Source organism: Puma concolor, chromosome E2 (assembly GCF_028749965.1).
Source record: "Puma concolor isolate L17-30 chromosome E2, mPumCon1.1.hap2, whole genome shotgun sequence".
Classification (NCBI taxonomy): Eukaryota; Metazoa; Chordata; class Mammalia; order Carnivora; family Felidae; genus Puma; species Puma concolor.
In genome coordinates, this window is record NC_141681.1 from 13845153 (window position 1) to 13862147 (window position 16995).

The 16995-nt window shown below is 40.3% G+C and overlaps 1 protein-coding gene and 1 long non-coding RNA gene across 3 annotated transcripts in view; both read left to right on the forward strand.

Moving 5' to 3' along the window:
- Positions 1 to 16995, forward strand: part of SF3B3 (splicing factor 3b subunit 3) — a 48216-nt gene that overhangs the window by 14006 nt on the left and 17215 nt on the right. For both annotated transcript variants that reach the window (XM_086688936.1, XM_025920624.2), the window contains exons 8-11: positions 578 to 681; positions 5601 to 5766; positions 9078 to 9173; positions 12932 to 13004. In XM_086688936.1, coding sequence (XP_086545062.1) covers positions 578 to 681; positions 5601 to 5766; positions 9078 to 9173; positions 12932 to 13004 — 439 coding nt within the window. The remainder of the gene's footprint in view (positions 1 to 577; positions 682 to 5600; positions 5767 to 9077; positions 9174 to 12931; positions 13005 to 16995) is intronic.
- On the forward strand, positions 688 to 2871 carry LOC147573386 (uncharacterized). The gene is made up of 2 exons (XR_015244706.1): positions 688 to 2100; positions 2131 to 2871. It is a non-coding gene; the product is annotated as an uncharacterized LOC147573386 (long non-coding RNA).

Consider the following 16995-nt stretch of genomic DNA (forward strand, 5'->3'; position numbering starts at 1 on the left):
ACGTTAATAAAATGGAAACAGAATGACTTAAAAAGTGGTTGTGTAAGGTATCAAAGCTTTTTAAATTTGGATTGGGTATATGAATGTAGGTTTTCTCCTCTAGTTAACAGATACCTGGTCTCGTAATCTCAAATAATATGAGATCAAGTAATGCCACTTCTAGTGAGTAATGAGAACGCTCTCCCTGTCTCCTGAAAATTGGTAATACACATGAACTGTTATTGTTTTTATCCTATGGCAGAGTTCTGTGAACAGCTGTGCAGTTTTTTATATATGTTTAGCTCAGGAATTGGCATATTTTGTTGTAGAGGCCCAGTAGTAAACATCATCAGCTTATATGGGCCACGTAGTCTCTGTCTCAACAACTCAACCCTGCCATTGTGGCACAGAAGCATTCATAGGAAGTGTGTAAATAGGCATGGCTGGTCCTGGGCCTTAGTTTGCTAACCCCTGGTTTAGATACTAAGTATGATATTTTACTTGCTACTCTGCTTATGCTATCTTACAATACTGGGCTACCTTCTGTGGCCTAGCTTCGCTTGCCTACACAGTAGAATCTCTTTTTTTTCCATTCCAGGTTACTGAGATTCGGCTCAAGTATTTTGATACTGTGCCTGTTGCTGCTGCCATGTGTGTGCTTAAAACAGGCTTCCTTTTTGTAGCATCAGAATTTGGAAATCAGTGAGTAATCTTTTTATTACCCTAGTTTATCCTGGTTACTATAAAAGTTGGGAGGAGGGAGATGTGGCTTCAAGGGCACAGAGCTTTCTACAAAACTTTCTTCAAAAGTTTTGCCTTCCTTTTCCCCCTTTATGTTCTTTTTTAATTTTAATTTTTATTTATTATTATTTTTTTTGGTTATTTTCCCCACTTCAGTTGCTTCCTTTAAGCAGTACCTGTTGGTAGCTGCAAAAATAGCTTCAGGAGTGATCTTTTCTGAGCTTTTTGCTGGACATTTCACTGAATATTTATGGAACTAACTTAACATGTCCCGCCAGTACTTCACTTGTACAAATCTAAAGTTGAAGCTCATCATTACCCACAGCTGCTCAGCCACATCAGTGACCTTCCCAGCCTCGGTTTTCTGTTAATGACTAATGGACCAGTTGTAGCAACTTGAGTGTAAAAATCTCAATTTTTGTAGTTTATAGTCTAAACTAGTTCACTAGTTTACTTACTACATTTTATTGTCTTTCCTGTAAAACTTCAGCCTTTGCAGTCATCTTATTAAGCAGCTAAGACATAACCCTGATGAAATCCTTTCCCTTATTCCTGTGTTATAATGTTTGATGACTTTTTATTGCCAAGTGGATAAAGTCTGAGCTCTAGCCTTGAATTTAAAGCCAGTCAGTATCTAAGTCTCCAAATTACTTACACAAGATAAGATACCATGGTTTGGCCAGTATCTGCTCACAGCATCAGTGCAAACCACTTACCTGATGCTATTTGCTTGTAATTAAAATGAAGGTGTATCTAGGATTCTAGGATTCTGTGCCATTTCACCCTTGTCTCTGACTGTTCTTCCTTTCTTAGACATGCTTCTTACTTATACTCACGGACTTTATTCCAGCTGTTGATTAACTCACTTTCCTTGTTTATACCTCTTGTATCACTTTTCATATTTAGCCTGTTTGGTGTATTTTCATCCACTTAAATCCCACTTTTCCAGAATAATAGTAATTCCTTGATATAATCAAATAGCTAGTCAATATTTAAATTTCTCCATTGTCTCAATATTTTTTAGTATTTTTTTAATGTTTATTTATTTTGAGAGAGAAGGAGCATGAGTGCGGGGGGGAGGGGGGAGAGAGAGAGAGAGACAGAGAGAGAGAGAGAATCCTAAGCTGGCTCAGCACTGTTAGCACAGAGTCCGAAGCAGGGCTTGAAATCACGAGCTGTGAGATTATGACCTGAGCCTGAATCAAGAGTCAGACACTTAACCAAGTGAGCCACCCCAGGTGCCCCCCATGCCTCAATATTTTAAAAGTTGAATCGTATACACTAGGATTGAGCAAGGCCCATACATTGCAATTGGTACATGGAAAACATTTTTAGTGGCTGCATATTTTAAGGCCATGCCCCGTATTGGTATTTAGGTTTGTACTTTTGCTATCATAAATAGTGCTGTAGTGAACATTGTAGTTGTATCTTTGTGTGTTAGCTGAATGCAACCATAGTTTAAATTCATAAGTGTGGGATGAAATTTTGATAATGCTAAATTGTCCTCACAAAGGGGACATCAGTTTACATTTCCACCAACAGTGTATATGACAGACTTTTTTATTTATTTATTTTTTCTTACTGCATGACAGTTCATAAGCTCTTGAAAATCCCTGAGAAGAAGACTAGTAGTTCGATCAGTAGAAAATGGGCACAGGATTTGAACATGCCTTTACAGTAAAAAAAAATACGCGTGGTCTAGAAGTATAATATGTAGGAAGATTTCAAACTCATTTGTAATTGAAGGAACGCCAATCATATTTGAAGTCTTTTTCTCACCTAGCAGATTGGCAGACGTTAAAAACTTAGATAGTAATTTGTCTTGATAAGATTGTGGATGGAAATAATAGTTGGATGCAGAAGGTATTATTTTCTTGCCCCATTACCTTATGCAGATAGTGTGTTTGCTAAGGGTATATATCCTGATTGTCTATTAATTGGATTTAGGGAGGCTCCTGGATGGCTCAGCTGGTTAAGCCCAACTTTTGCTCAGGTCACGATCTCATGGCTCATGAGTTTGCCCCCCCTGCCCCCCATGTCCGCCTCTGTGCCAAAAGCTCAGAGCCTGGATCCTGCTTTGGATTCTGTGTATCCCTCTCTGTTCCTCCCCCGCTCGCTCTCTCTCTGTCTCTCTCAAAAATAAACATTAAAGGGGCGCCTGGGTGGCTCAGTCGGTTGGGCGGCCGACTTCGGCTCAGGTCATGATCTCACGGTCTGTGAGTTCGAGCCCCACGTCGGGCTCTGTGCTGACGGCTCAGAGCCTGGAGCCTGTTTCAGATTCTGTGTCTCCCTCTCTCTCTGACCTTCCCCCATTCATGCTCTGTCTCTCTCTGTCTCAAAAATGAATAAACGTTAAAAAAAAAAAAAAATTAAAAAAAAAAAAAAATAAAATAAACATTAAAAAAAAAAAAAAAAGATTTAGGAATAATACAGTGATTCTTTTTATTCTGAAGAATGGTATTTAAAATTTATCCAGCACTTGTCTGTATATATCAGGCACTGTTCTAAATTGTTTTTCTTAATGTCTTGGTTTGAGTTCTCCTGCAAGCAGAGCCTTAGACAAAGACATGGGTGCAGGTAGATTATTGGGGAGCAATTGCAGGAAACAGGAGCTAAGGGATCAGTGGAGAGAGAGGGAAAGAGGAAAAGCCTACATAAGAGTGTGTTACTGAGATTCCTGTTGTGGGCAGTAGGAACTTGCTCCCATCAAGACCTGCTCCCATCAGACAAGCAGAATGCATCTGAGAATTGCTCACCTGAAGGTTAACAGCAATACCATTTTTCTCTTCGGGTCTGAAATTCAGTCACCTCTTGGGGCAGAGAGTGGAAAGATGGCAGTGTACAAGTAGATGCTTGTTAGAGTGAGATGCATTTGAGCTTGTGAGAAATTATCCATTGCTGCTGGAGCTGAAGTCTGCAACACTCAAAAAATGCTGATTTGGGGTATCAGAAACATGTGCTATGGGTATTAATCATAAAGCAGCCTATTTATCAAACAGTATTTACTGTGTTCTAAATAAGCACTTTGTAAATGTTAATACAGTACATAACTTTTCCAGTGAGACCGTGCCATTATCCCATTTATACTTTGGGGAACTGGGTCACAGAATTTGTCAGATTTGTGAATTTGTGAAAGAAATTGATCACATACCTAAGTCCCAGATGATCTGATTCCAGAGTTCCTGCTCTAAAGCACAACACCATAGTTACAGAAGCTGCTTTGCCAAGATTTGGCCAAAGCAGCCTTTTCCTGTGATGGAGGTAGTGAGCCCATCCTTCTGGTTACCTGGTAATTACTAGGCACTGAAGGTATCTTTGACAAGTGGCTTTCATTATCTGTGTATACACATCTTGCTTGAGGAAGGAATTTATATTAACTTTTATATGTTTATCTTATATTCTCAGTGCTTTTGTAGATTGTTCAAGGATAATAACCCTGTTTGGTTTTTTTTAAATTTAGTATAGAATCTGATGTGTTTACCAAAAGTGTTTAAATGCTGAGGTTTATTTGAACATTTCTTGAGTACCTTATATATTTCAGATGCTGATTTAGTCATTTTATCTTCTAAAAAGCTACGCTTGATACTGTTTTTTTTTGTTTTTTTTTTTAACATTTGTTTATTTTTGAGAGAGAGAGAGACAGCATGAGCAGGGGAGGGGCAGATAGAGAGAGGGAGACACAGAAGTCGAAGCGGGCTCCAGGCTCTTGAGCTGTCAGCACAGATCCTGATGTGGGGCTCGAACTCACAAACCGCGAGGTTCTGAGCCGAAGTCGGACGCTTAATCGACTGAGCCACCCAGGCGCCCCTCCCTTGATATTGTTTAAAGTGCTCTGGGGGCGCCTGTGTGGCGCAGTCGGTTAAGCGTCCGACTTCAGCCAGGTCATGATCTCACGGTCTGTGAGTTCGAGCCCCGCGTCAGGCTCTGGGCTGATGGCTCAGAGCCTGGAGCCTGTTTCCGATTCTGTGTCTCCCTTTCTCTCTGCCCCTCCCCCGTTCATGCTCTGTCTCTCTCTGTCCCAAAAATAAATAAACGTTTGAAAAAAAAAAGTGCTCTGTATTGAAGGTCCTGGTATATTAAACATGACCAATAATTCGGTTTCTTTTTTAAATTGAGTTTCTTCCCAAAAGCTAAGTGCACACTCAGCATATGATGGTATATTTTTTTTAAGTAAGTTTTACACCCAACATGGGGCTTGAACTCACAGCTTTAAGATTAAGAGTTGCATGCTCTACCATCTGAGCCAGCCAGGCACTTCTTGAATTCAGCAGTCTTTATTTCTTTACACCATTCTAGTCTTTTTTTTTTTTTTTTTTAGTTTTTAAAAATTTTTTTTATTTATTTATTTTGAGAAAGAGCGAAAGAGTGAGCAGGGGAAGGGCAGAGAGAAAGAGAGAGAGAATCCCAAGCAGGTTCCATGCTGTCAGCACGAGCCTAATATGGGGCTTGAACTTATGAACTGTGAAATCATGACCTGAGATGAAACCAAGAGTCAGATGCTTAACTGACTGAGCCACCCAGACACCTTTAATTTTTTTTTTTTTTTAATGATTATTTTCGAGAGAGAGATGGAACGTGAGCTGGGGAGGGGCAGAGAGAGAGGGAGACAGAGTCTCTGAAGCAGGCTCCAGGCTCTGAGCTGTCAGCATAGAGTCTGACATGGGGCTTAGACTCAAGAACAGCGAGATCACAACCTGAGTCACCTAAGTGCCCCTATCCCATTCTCTTCTAAGAAAGAAGACCCCACTCAAACAGATGCTGACTCGATGTGCATGTTAGAATTTTGATAGGTAATTGTAAAGTGCTTTGTGAGGATTATATTTATGGCAAACACTATCTTTAGAAAGTGTTTAACTAAAGTCTTCTTTTCTTCTCCCTAGTTACTTATATCAAATTGCACATCTTGGAGATGATGATGAAGAGCCTGAGTTTTCATCTGCCATGCCTCTGGAAGAAGGAGACACGTTCTTCTTCCAGCCAAGACCACTTAAAAACCTTGTGCTGGTCGATGAGTTGGACAGCCTCTCTCCCATTTTGTTTTGCCAGGTGTGGGTCTTTCCAGTCTCTTCCACAATGAGCAGTGCCAGCCAGATGTTTCTGAATATGAATGAGTTTAAGGTTTTGGTTTTTTTTTTTTTTTTAATTTTATTTTTAAGATTTATTTATTTTTGAAAGACAGAGATAGAGCATGAATGGGGAGGGTCAGAGAGAGAGAGGGAGACACAGAATCTGAAACAGGCTCCAGGCTCTGTGCTGTCAGCACAGAACCTGGCGTGGGGCTTGAACTCATGGACCGTGAGATCATGACCTGAGCCGAAGTCAGACGCTTAACCAACTTAGCCACCCAGGCGCCCCAAGGTTTTTTTTTTTTTTTTTAATTAAGTTTTTTATTTATTTTGAGAGCACAAGTGGGGCAGGGGCAGAGAGGGAGACAATCCTAAGTAAGGTCTGCACCATCAGTGTGGAGCTTGATGCATGGCTGGAACTCAGAACTATGAACCAGAATCATGACCTGAACAGAAACCAAGAGTTAGATGCTTAACCGACTGAGCCACCGCAGGCACCCCTAAATGAGTTTAAAGTTTTAACTCCAGTTAAATTAAGACCTGGTCTAAGATTGAGGCACGGCAGCATGTCTGAGAAATCACAAGAGTGTAAGGTTGAACCATTTAAAGGTGGATATTGGGGAACTAAAATCCATTACATAAATCCTTAGGCTTTTAATTTTAAATATATAACTCATGTTCAATCTAAAAATCCAAGCTATACAAAAGGTGAATGGTAAAATTCCTACCCCTAATCTTATTTTCAACTTTCTATCCACTGAGGATGCTGCTGGTAACAACTTCTTAGGATTGCTTCCAGGCATTTTCCCCGTATCAGTGCATGTGCATGTATTTGTTTGGGTTGTTTTTTTAATCCTAATAGGCTTATATACTTCAGTGTTCTGAAATTGACTTTTTGTCACTTAATAGTCTATGAATAACTCATCTTATTTTTTTTTTTTTGTAAGTTTATTTATTTTGAGAGAGAGAGAGCCTGAGCAGGGGAGGGGCAGAGAGAGAGAGGGAAAGAGAGAGAATTGTAAGTAGGCTCTACACTGCCAGTGCAGAGCCTGATGGCGGGGCTCAGTCCCACGAACCACAAGATCATGACCTGAGCCGGAACCAAGAGTTGGACACTTAACTGACTGAGCCACCCAGGCACCCCTGTCTCTTATTTTAACACTCAATTTCTTCTTAAAAATCTCTAGAGACATTAGGATCAGTCAGTAACAGAACTTCTTAAAATACATCCTCAAAGGAGGAACCCAAGGTGGCCTAGGATGGGGACTCTGTCCCCTGCTGATGGTGCACTGTTGTAGCAGGAATTTTGTTATGCATTTGTGTCCTGGATTGCTGGGGTTTGAGTGAACATTAGGCGCCACCCTACCTTGTCGGGTTGATCACACTTTTAATAGAGGTTTGCTCTTTGTATGCTGGAGAAACAAGTCTGTTCAGTCACTATTCCTGGTAAAATTAACTATTCTGAAATTAACTGCTTTTGTTCTTTCTTTTTGAGAAAGGATTAGCCCTGAGGCAATAGATAATAAATGAAATCCTAATTAAATTATGAGTGATTTTTTTTCCCCCTGTTTCATTGTAATTTGAGGAAATAATAGTGTAAATAGTTTGTAGATAAGATAAAATTTATAGGAAGTTCAGGTATCTACAGCAGAGCTATGGGTATTTTGTGCCATGTATATCCTTACTAGTCTGGTGAGGCAAATGGATCTCTTCTCTGAGTACTGTTTTTAAAATTTTTTTTTTTTTTCAACGTTTATTTATTTTTTTGGGACAGAGAGAGACAGAGCATGAATGGGGGAGGGGCAGAGAGAGAGGGAGACACAGAATCGGAAACAGGCTCCAGGCTCTGAGCCATCAGCCCAGAGCCTGATGCGGGGCTCGAACTCACGGACCGCGAGATCGTGACCTGGCTGAAGTCGGACGCTTAACCGACTGCGCCACCCAGGCGCCCCTGAGTACTGTTTTTAAATGCATATAGTAATAAACATAAGATATAGCCAATAGAGCAAAATATTAAGTTGTGAAGAAGTAGTATATGTGCTTCCTTGTCAAGGCTTTAAATAACAAGATGGTGCATTTGAAATAGGTAAGTTAATTTATTTCAGCGAGAGATCAGTGTGAAGGCTGTATGCGTTCAACATATCTTTGTCCATGTTACAGTAAAGCTGTACTGCCTTCTAGACAAGAATTTTTTTTTTTTTTAATTTTTTTTTAACGTTTATTTATTTTTTGGGGACAGAGAGAGACAGAGCATGAACGGGGGAGGGGCAGAGAGAGAGGGAGACACAGAATCGGAAACAGGCTCCAGGCTCCGAGCCATCAGCCCAGAGCCCGACGCGGGGCTCGAACTCACGGACCGCGAGATCGTGACCTGGCTGAAGTCGGACGCTTAACCGACTGCGCCACCCAGGCGCCCCTAGACAAGAATTTTCATTTGAACTGGCCAGTTTGACAAAACTACAGTACAAATGATTGACCTCTTTGTGTATTGACCAACAAATGTACTGGAAAGCAGCTGGATATCTGGGATACCAACACATAGCTTTCCCATCTGGTGGCTGAGCAGTCAGATGCAGTTACCCCGTAGTTGGTCAGCTACATCATAGGAGCTTCTGTAGATAGAGTAACTTTGATAATATATAGTCTAACAGATTTAGACTTTTTTTTTTTAATGTTTTTTAATTTATTTTTGAGACAGAGGGAGACAGCGCATGAACGGGGGAGGGTCAGAGAGAGAGGGAGACACAGAATCTGAAACAGGCTCCAGGCTCCCAGCAGTCCGCACAGAGCCCGACGCGGGCCTAGAACTCACATACCGCGAGATCGTGACCTGAGCCGAAGTCGGATGCTTAACCGACTGAGCCACCCAGGCGCCCCAGTAGATGTAATTTTGAAGTAGTGATGAGTGGGATAATTGGAGGAATATAAATTTTAACATTATGAATAAGTATGTTTTTTGTTGGTGACAGTCACAGATCCTGATAATATTATAGTTTATATTTTTCGCTGAAAGGAAATGGTAAATTTCATTTGGAGGTTATATAACATTCATTTCACTAAGTAAGGAATGCTCTGCTAATTTAAGAATTGGTACAAGCCTTTTTTTCTTAAAGTTGCTGCTGCAAACTGATTTGTTTTTTGGAACGTGGGGGCTTTTTCCCTTGATTCCCCCAGGGCTAATAGCCAATATGTAAGTTTAGTAAATTAAAAAGTATTTTGTCCCTGAGAATAATCAAATTCTGTGTGAAAACTTGGTACAAGTAGAAATTTTTTGTCTTTTTCACTGTGCAGATAGCTGATCTGGCCAATGAAGACACACCACAGCTGTATGTGGCCTGCGGTAGGGGACCCCGATCATCTCTGAGAGTCCTGCGGCACGGACTTGAGGTAAGATGGGTATTTTTAGATCATCTGCAGGGTTTGGAGAAAAGCATTGGAAAAGCAGCTTATAACTTTATTCTAATGAGATCAATGGTATATTTAATGTTTCTATGAAAGAAAAAATGTTTTCTTTCCTATTTCCATAAAAGTTAGAGTTTAAATTTCCTGTTCTTTGACATGTTAGCACAATAGGCACATTTTAAAAAATTGGCAAGTGAGGATCAAAGGGGGAAAATAATCTTTACTGGTTCCAGGCTCACTAGTCATAACAGAGGATATCTGCATGGGACATTTTATTCCATTTTTTTTCTAGTCTTGGTCTGTGTTCATTGTTTTTAGATAATTATATCTTTTTACCTCAATGTATACGTTTTTGTATCTTACCAAGTTTGTTCTTTATTATGTGTTCTTACGTTGTATTATTTTTAGTGTTTCTATAATATTCCACTATAGTGGTTGGATCAGAATTTATGTAATAAATCCTTTATTGTTGCATCTTTTAGGTGATATAGACACTCAGAACTTTCTTTTTAATTTTTTTTTAATGTTTGTGTATTTTTTTTTTTTAATTTTTTTTTTTTCAACGTTTATTTATTTTGGGGACAGAGAGAGACAGAGCATGAACGGGGGAGGGGCAGAGAGAGAGGGAGACACAGAAGTAGGTTCCAGGCTCTGGGCTGACAGCACAGAGTCAGGCGTGAGCTTAAACCCACAAACTATGAGATCATGACCTGAGCTGAAGTCGGATGCTTAACCAACTGAGCCACCCAGGTGCCCCCAAAATTATCTTTTCAAATGCTACATCTTCCTGCGATTCTAGGGTTCATGCTTTTTAGCAAGTTCCTTTAACTTGGTTTTGTTAGGAGCAAAACAAAGCTTCCTATGACAGTTTGCTTCATAGTTGAGGGTTGGCATGCTATAAGCTCTCAATGGCCCACTGCCTGATTTTGTAAATTTTTATTGGAACGCAGCTAAGATGACCTTGGTTTTGAATTCTAGCTCTATCACTTAATAGCTATTACTAAGTTTTTGTTTCCTCTTCTGTAAAATGAAGTTAAGTACCTGCTTTAAAGATTGTTGTGTGAGTTAAGTGAGGTAATGCATATAAAGAAGCACTTAGCTCAAGCTCTGGCATACAGTAACAAGTATGTTACCTATTAACACTGTTAATGTGTTTCAGGGGGTGCCTGGGTGGATTAAGTGTCTGACTCTTGGTTTTGGCTCAGGTCATGGTCTCGTGGTTTGTGGGATTGGGCTGTGCCGACAGCGCAGAGCCTGCTTGGGATTTTTTCTCCTCCCTTTCTGCCTCTCCCTCCACTTGTGTGCACGTGCTCTCGCTCTCTCAAAATAAATAAACTTTAAAAAGAATATATTTCTCTTTCAGAAATTGGAAGATTTTTTTGGCTGTGCCAAAAATATCAGGCCACCAAATTTTTAATGACAAATCTAATTTAGACTAATAGTTTTTAGTTATTGCTTGTTGGATCCCATTTAGCATTTGGTGAAAGCTAACATTCTCCACCAAAAGCGCGTATGTGCATTATCAGAAAGTGTTGTCTACAGTAGAAGAGATAAAGGACCCAATTAAGAATCATTGTTTTTGAGTCTTCTGCCCCCTCCCAATTTTTTAAATTTAAAAAAATTTTTTTCATTCAGTTTTTGAGAAAGAGCACGACTGGTGGAGGGGCAGAGAGAGAGGGAGACACAGGATCTGAAGCAGGCTCCAGGCTCTGAGCTGCCAGCACAGAGCCTGATGTGGGCCTGAACTCATGGACTGCGAGATCACAACCTGAGCTAAAGTCGGATCCTCAACCGACTGAGCCACTCAGGCACCCCTGCCCCCTCCCAATTTTTTTCCAATTCTATAAAAGATCTTGATTATACAGAAAAATATTTTGAAGTTGTTGAACATTGCTTTGTTCCTGTATATCTATTTTTTAAAAATTTTTTAATGTTTATTTTTGAAAGACCGAGTATAAGCGGGGGAGGGGCAGAGAGAGGGAGACACAGAATCTGAAGCAGGCTTCAGGCTCTCTGCTGTCATCACAGAGCCTGACGTGGGACTCGAATTCATAAACCATGAGACCATGACTTGAGCTGAAGCTATTAACCAACTGAGCCACCTAGGTGCCCCCCTTGTATACCTATTTGTTGAACTTTGTTGTTTAGCTTTATTGTGGTCTCATTTGAGCAGGGTCATTGTCACTGTTACACTTGGTATAGAGTATCGCACACCTAACACTTAAGTTTTATTGTTGATGAAGTTTTCCACAGTTCTCCTGTTCCATGATTAGGTATTCCTATTATTTTATCAGTAAAGTTAAAAAAAAAAAAAAAAGGTAATGCCTTTAATGGATATATGTGAGTTCTTTTTATAAAATGTGGTTACACAGTATAATATATTAAGCTGTCTAATTGTTTCTCGGTGGTTTTAAAAATAACATTTTTATTTTGGAATGGTTTTATATTTACAGAAAAATTAGATATAGTACAGAGAGTTCAGGTATAATAACATACACCTAGTTTTCTCCTCTAGATCATTTCATCTCAGGTATTTCATTTCCTCTCATGTTTGAGAACTTACAGGATATTCAGAGGCTTCTTGCGTCTCATCTTTACATTTTTTAAAAAAATGTTTTTATTGATTTTTGAGACAGAGACAAAGTGTGAGCAGGGGAGGGGCAGAGAGAGAGGGAGACACAGAATCTGAAGCAGGCTCCAGGCTCTGAGCTGTCAGCACAGAGCCTGGTGCGGGGCTCGAACCCATGGACTGTGAGATCATGACCTGAGCTGAAGTCAGACGCTCAACAGACTGAGCCACCCAAGCACACCTTGAGTCTATTCTTATGGGACGTAAAAAATCTAATAGGAAGGACAGAATAATTCTTGAAATTACTTTTTAGGATTTAGGAAATCACATAGGATCCCCTGTGAGGTCGTGATTGGGATTTCTATGAGAGCTTATAGGAGGGAGTGTGGACTGCCAGGCAAGAGGATAAGGGAAGATTTTTCCTAAAGGATGTGCCATTTGAATTGGTCCTTGAAGAGAGATGTGATTTGGCCTTAAGGGGGTTAGGAAGAGAAATGGGCTTAGATGGCTGTTTCATTCCACGTGCTCTCTTTTTGAGGAGAATGCAGGCATGGCATACCCAAAGGAAATGTATGGTTTTTGCTGCAGCAACTATCCTCCTGAACATTCCATCCCATTTTGCTAAAGTTTGTTATGGGGATCTCCAATATTTCCAAGCCTTTTTGGCTCTTAACTCTTTTTTTTGACAGAATATTTCCATTCTTTTTTTTTTTTTGGTTAATGTTTATTTATTTTTGAGAGAACATGAGCGGGGGAGGGGCAGAGAGAGAGAGGGAGACAAAGAATCCAAAGTAGGCTCCAGGCTCTGAGCTTTCAGCACAGAGCCCAACGCGGGCCTTGAACTCACCAACCGTGAGATCATGACCTGAGCCGAAGTCAGGTGCTCAACCGACTGAGCCACCCAGGCGCCCCTGATATTTCCATTCTTTTAAAGATTTTTTTTTTTTCATTAGTAAGTAATCTCTACACTCAACATGGAACTCGAACTTAAAACCCCGAGATCAGGAGTCACATGCCCTACCAGCTGAGCCTGTCAGGTGCTCCAGTTCCATTCTTTTAATCCAGCATGCGGTATGAGCACTGCTGTATCAGAATCCTGTTATCAAGTGTAGTTGTAAGCAAGGAGCTAATTTCTATGCTCATTGGATCTGTGGTTTGTGTCCTCCCCTGTCAGGTGTCAGAAATGGCTGTCTCTGAGTTACCCGGTAACCCCAATGCTGTCTGGACAGTGCGTCGGCACATTGAAGGTAAGTAGCCCTTTCCCAACAGTCAAAATGTGGGTCTGGGTAACATCGACAGTAGAAGGCTTAGGAGGTTGCATTCATAATGTTTTTATATTGCTTCATTTAACAATATACTAGAAACTTTTTCTGGCCTGACACCATGTTTCTCAGGCTCTCTCAATCAGGATGCCTGCACCTTTTTGTATGCATGAGTAAGGGGTGCATTAGGGTGGCTGTTAATACATCTATACTCCCGTATTGTAGAGCTGTCATACGTGTTGTTCTTTGACCATATTCATCCTGTTGCATCTGTGTAAGAGGTGTGGTATGAGGGAAAGTTTTTTGCTTCTTCAGTTTTCTTTAGCAGTTTTCTCTAGCAGTTTTCTCCTGTTGTGCTGAAACCATGGTGAAGTTGAAGGTGTTGTCCTAGGTATTAAGAGATTTAGTTAAGCTTATTAATCAATTAGTCCTGCTCAATGGGTGGAATTGTGCTTAAGGGAACTGAAGATTGAGATTGAATGGAATCATAATTTTTGAATGGGTGGAAAAGAGTGGATGGAGGAAAGAGGAGTCTGAGTTCTTGGATAAAAATGGTCACCTTTTCCTAAAATTTTGCAATTTAGGTAAAAATGCATAACAGTGTGACAGCAGGATATTCTTGAATCAGTTGAATTTGAGGAATGAAACTTAATTCTCATTTTCCCTTGGATTCTCTGTGGGTGTAGGTCATTTCTATTCTTAGACTTCATCTTCCTCTTGTTCCCTCAGGAATGTGGGCCTGGTGAGATCACCCTGGCCAGCATAGAAAGCTTTCTCAAGAAAACAGCTGGAAATCTTCCTGATATTTTGATGTCCTGATATTTTGATGTTCTGATGTTTGATTTTATGGGAGTTGGGAAATGTGTAGGAGGGAAACCTCGTGTTATTAGTAGAATGCACATTATGGTGGATTTTGTTTTCATGTGGGTGTTTGAACCAAGTCTGAGTTGAGTAGATAGAAAAACCAAATAGGAAATTAGTAGGTTTATTTTTGCTAGAAGATAATTAGTAGATGACTGATTTTGATTTTCCCATTTTGTATAATTTCTTCGTAAAGAAACTAGTCAAATTGATGTTCACCTTTAGCTTGGTGGCTGGTTGGTATTACAACTCCTGATGAAAACATTGCCTACACTCTGAATTTTTTAAGCCTTTGAGATAAAACTTAGTATTCCTCTTTCTTGTTTTGTTTTCTAGTACTTGAACTTTATTTTAAAGTAGTTTTAGATTTACAGGAAAGTTCCCCCTCATTTTTATGATGAAGGCAGAAAAATTAGGAGTTGACTCTTTCAAGATAGTGCGTTGAGGTAATAGTCTGACAGCATGGTCCCTGAGCTTCCAGTCCAGTGTTCCTTTGACTAACACTGAAGTTGGAGTCTGCCGGTCTTGCTGGTCTTTAGGATAAGTTTTATACTCTCATCGTGCAGTCTTTCAAGTGTCCACCTTGTACTTAGTAATTAAGAAAGGATTGGATCTCTACTCTCAGAGCCCTTGCCATCTAACACAAGAAGAGAAGTACACAAAACTGCTATGTGTTCTGATGTAATGAAAGGCGCACAAGCATGTTGCCAGGACAGGTTAGAGGAGAGGGAATTGGCATATGTTGGAGATTGGAGAATCAGAAAAGACTTTTTTGGACAATGCTTGATGAGTTAGTGATAAGCAGTATGTTGCATGATGGAACTTGTAGCTGAATGTTTTTCTTATCAAGTTTTAGGAATTGACTACATCCTGATAAATTTCACTCTTTAGAAACTATAATTTGGGTGATCACCCACAAAAACAGGTCAGGTTCTCTCTGTTCATTCTCTTTGCAGATACTCCAAGTTACTGTTGTGTGACTATCCCACATGTCCACACATGCTGTAGTGTTCAGGCAACTACTAACCTTGGCTGGTACTTGGTGATGCACACTACCAATACCAAGCCTTTTTTTCTCTTCCACAGGTGGCTGGTGAAGGTGCTGATCACCACAGGTGTGTACATACTGCTAGGGTCTACCATGGGGTCTTCTAGTTTACCCAGGGAGAGGGATTTGTACAAAATATTAAGACCGCCCTGATGGCATCTCAGAGGGTAACTTTGAAATTGGCTGTTCACGTGCATTGTAGTGATGGCACACCCATCTGCCTATATATTAAATGGTTGGAGGCAGGAATCGGCTTCCCTTACTTTTTCCCTAAGTAGAAAGTACGACTAATGTGTCTTTCACTAAAGCTGAAAGAACCTGTAGCTAGAAAACCTTAACTCCGTACTCTCCTTTGGTGATTCATATGTTCCAGGTGTACTGACTCAAGCCCTGGAGAAAGCCACCTATTTTTGTTTTGTTTTGTTGTGTTTTTTTTAGTATAATCAGGACTGCTGAGGCAAGACAGGCACCAAATAGAGTGTAAAGTGAGAATGAGACACTGGAAGCTTAAACCATCTTTGGTCACTCAGCATCTGTGGTCCCTCAGTTTTGGAGTGAGCTGTGTTTTGAGCTACAGAGGAAAGAAGAATGCATTCCTTCCCCTGTGGGCTGCTTCAGCAGTGCTCAGATAAAAGTCCTCTTTAAGTGAGACAAAGACGCATTCTCATACCCTAATATGATGGCATTGATGTTCTTTTATGTGAAACTTGTAACTTCTGGAAAAAGGCAACATGGATGTATCTGGTCATTTCCCTTGATTTTGTTTTGAACTCCCAATTTTTTTTTAAATATTTGTTTTTGAGAGGGAGAGAGAGAGTGTGCGCGCCTGTGCATGTGAGCTAGGGAGGAGCAGAGAGAAAGGGAGAGAGAGAGAGAGAGAGAGAGAGAGAGAGAGAGAGAGAGAATCCCAAGCAGTCTCCACGCCATCAGCGCAGAGCTCAGTGCAGGACTCGATCTCACAAACTGTGAGGTCATGACCTGAACCAAACTCAAGAATTGATTACTTACCACCTAAGCCACCCAGGTGCCCCCTGAACTCCAACTTTTAACCTGTAACTTCCTTAGGACATGAGCAATTAGCCGGCTATAGGTCCTCCTGGATATAGAATGGAAAGGGTAGAAGTTACAGTGTGCCTATTATTCCTAGGGTAATGGATATTTTGAGGAAATCTGCGATGTAAAGCTCTACTGCTTGTTGAATTGCTCAGCAAATGTATGTAAATCCCCTGAGCATCTCTCTCTTTTTGTGTCTGAACAGTATGGGGCCTTGGGTCAAAGGGAAGATAAAGTCCCAGGCAGCTTTCCTTCCTCTCTCCCTTCATTCTCTTGCATGTAAGTCAAAATTTGCGTGGTCTCTTTGCTGAAGTTCCTCCCTTTCCCCTTGATTGAAGGAAGAGACCAGAAATCCTGGCCAGTTAACAGCCCTTTGATGTTTGGCTTTAATTTGTTCTGGCATAGTTTTTAGGATATAAGGTTTCAGTAATGAGAGTGTGGGAAAAGACATAGTATTCATGTAATATTAAAATTAAGTAATTCCTGTTATTTTTACACAATAGAAACTTCCAGTTCAAGAACAGCTGGAGTAAAGCTTCCACGTTTGGCGTTGTTTGGAGATCGATTTTGGTTTTGTTGTAAACTGTTAAGACATCCATTTCAGGGGCAACCATGTCCTTACTTACATGGTCCTGGTCTTACAAAGTCATTTTATAAGGTGTCCGCAAAGCATTTGATACATCTTGACAATTGTAACTAAAATAATCTAAAACCAGCATATCTACTTGTCCGTTGTTACTCCTTATGATTTAGAACTTGAACCTTATTCTGGATTCCTGGTGTAGCCGTTAGATTATACCCATTGGGAATGATCTTTGATCCTTGCCTTTCAGCCACTCAGTACACACATGTATTATTAAGGAAAAGTTTGGAAAACCTTACTCACCCTTACTGTGTGAGTAATTTCATGTGTGAAGCAATTTCATAAAATATATTTATTTCTATATATTTCTATTTAAAAATGCTGATTACAGCCCACCAAATTGACTACGTCCTGCTCATAGGGTAGAATAC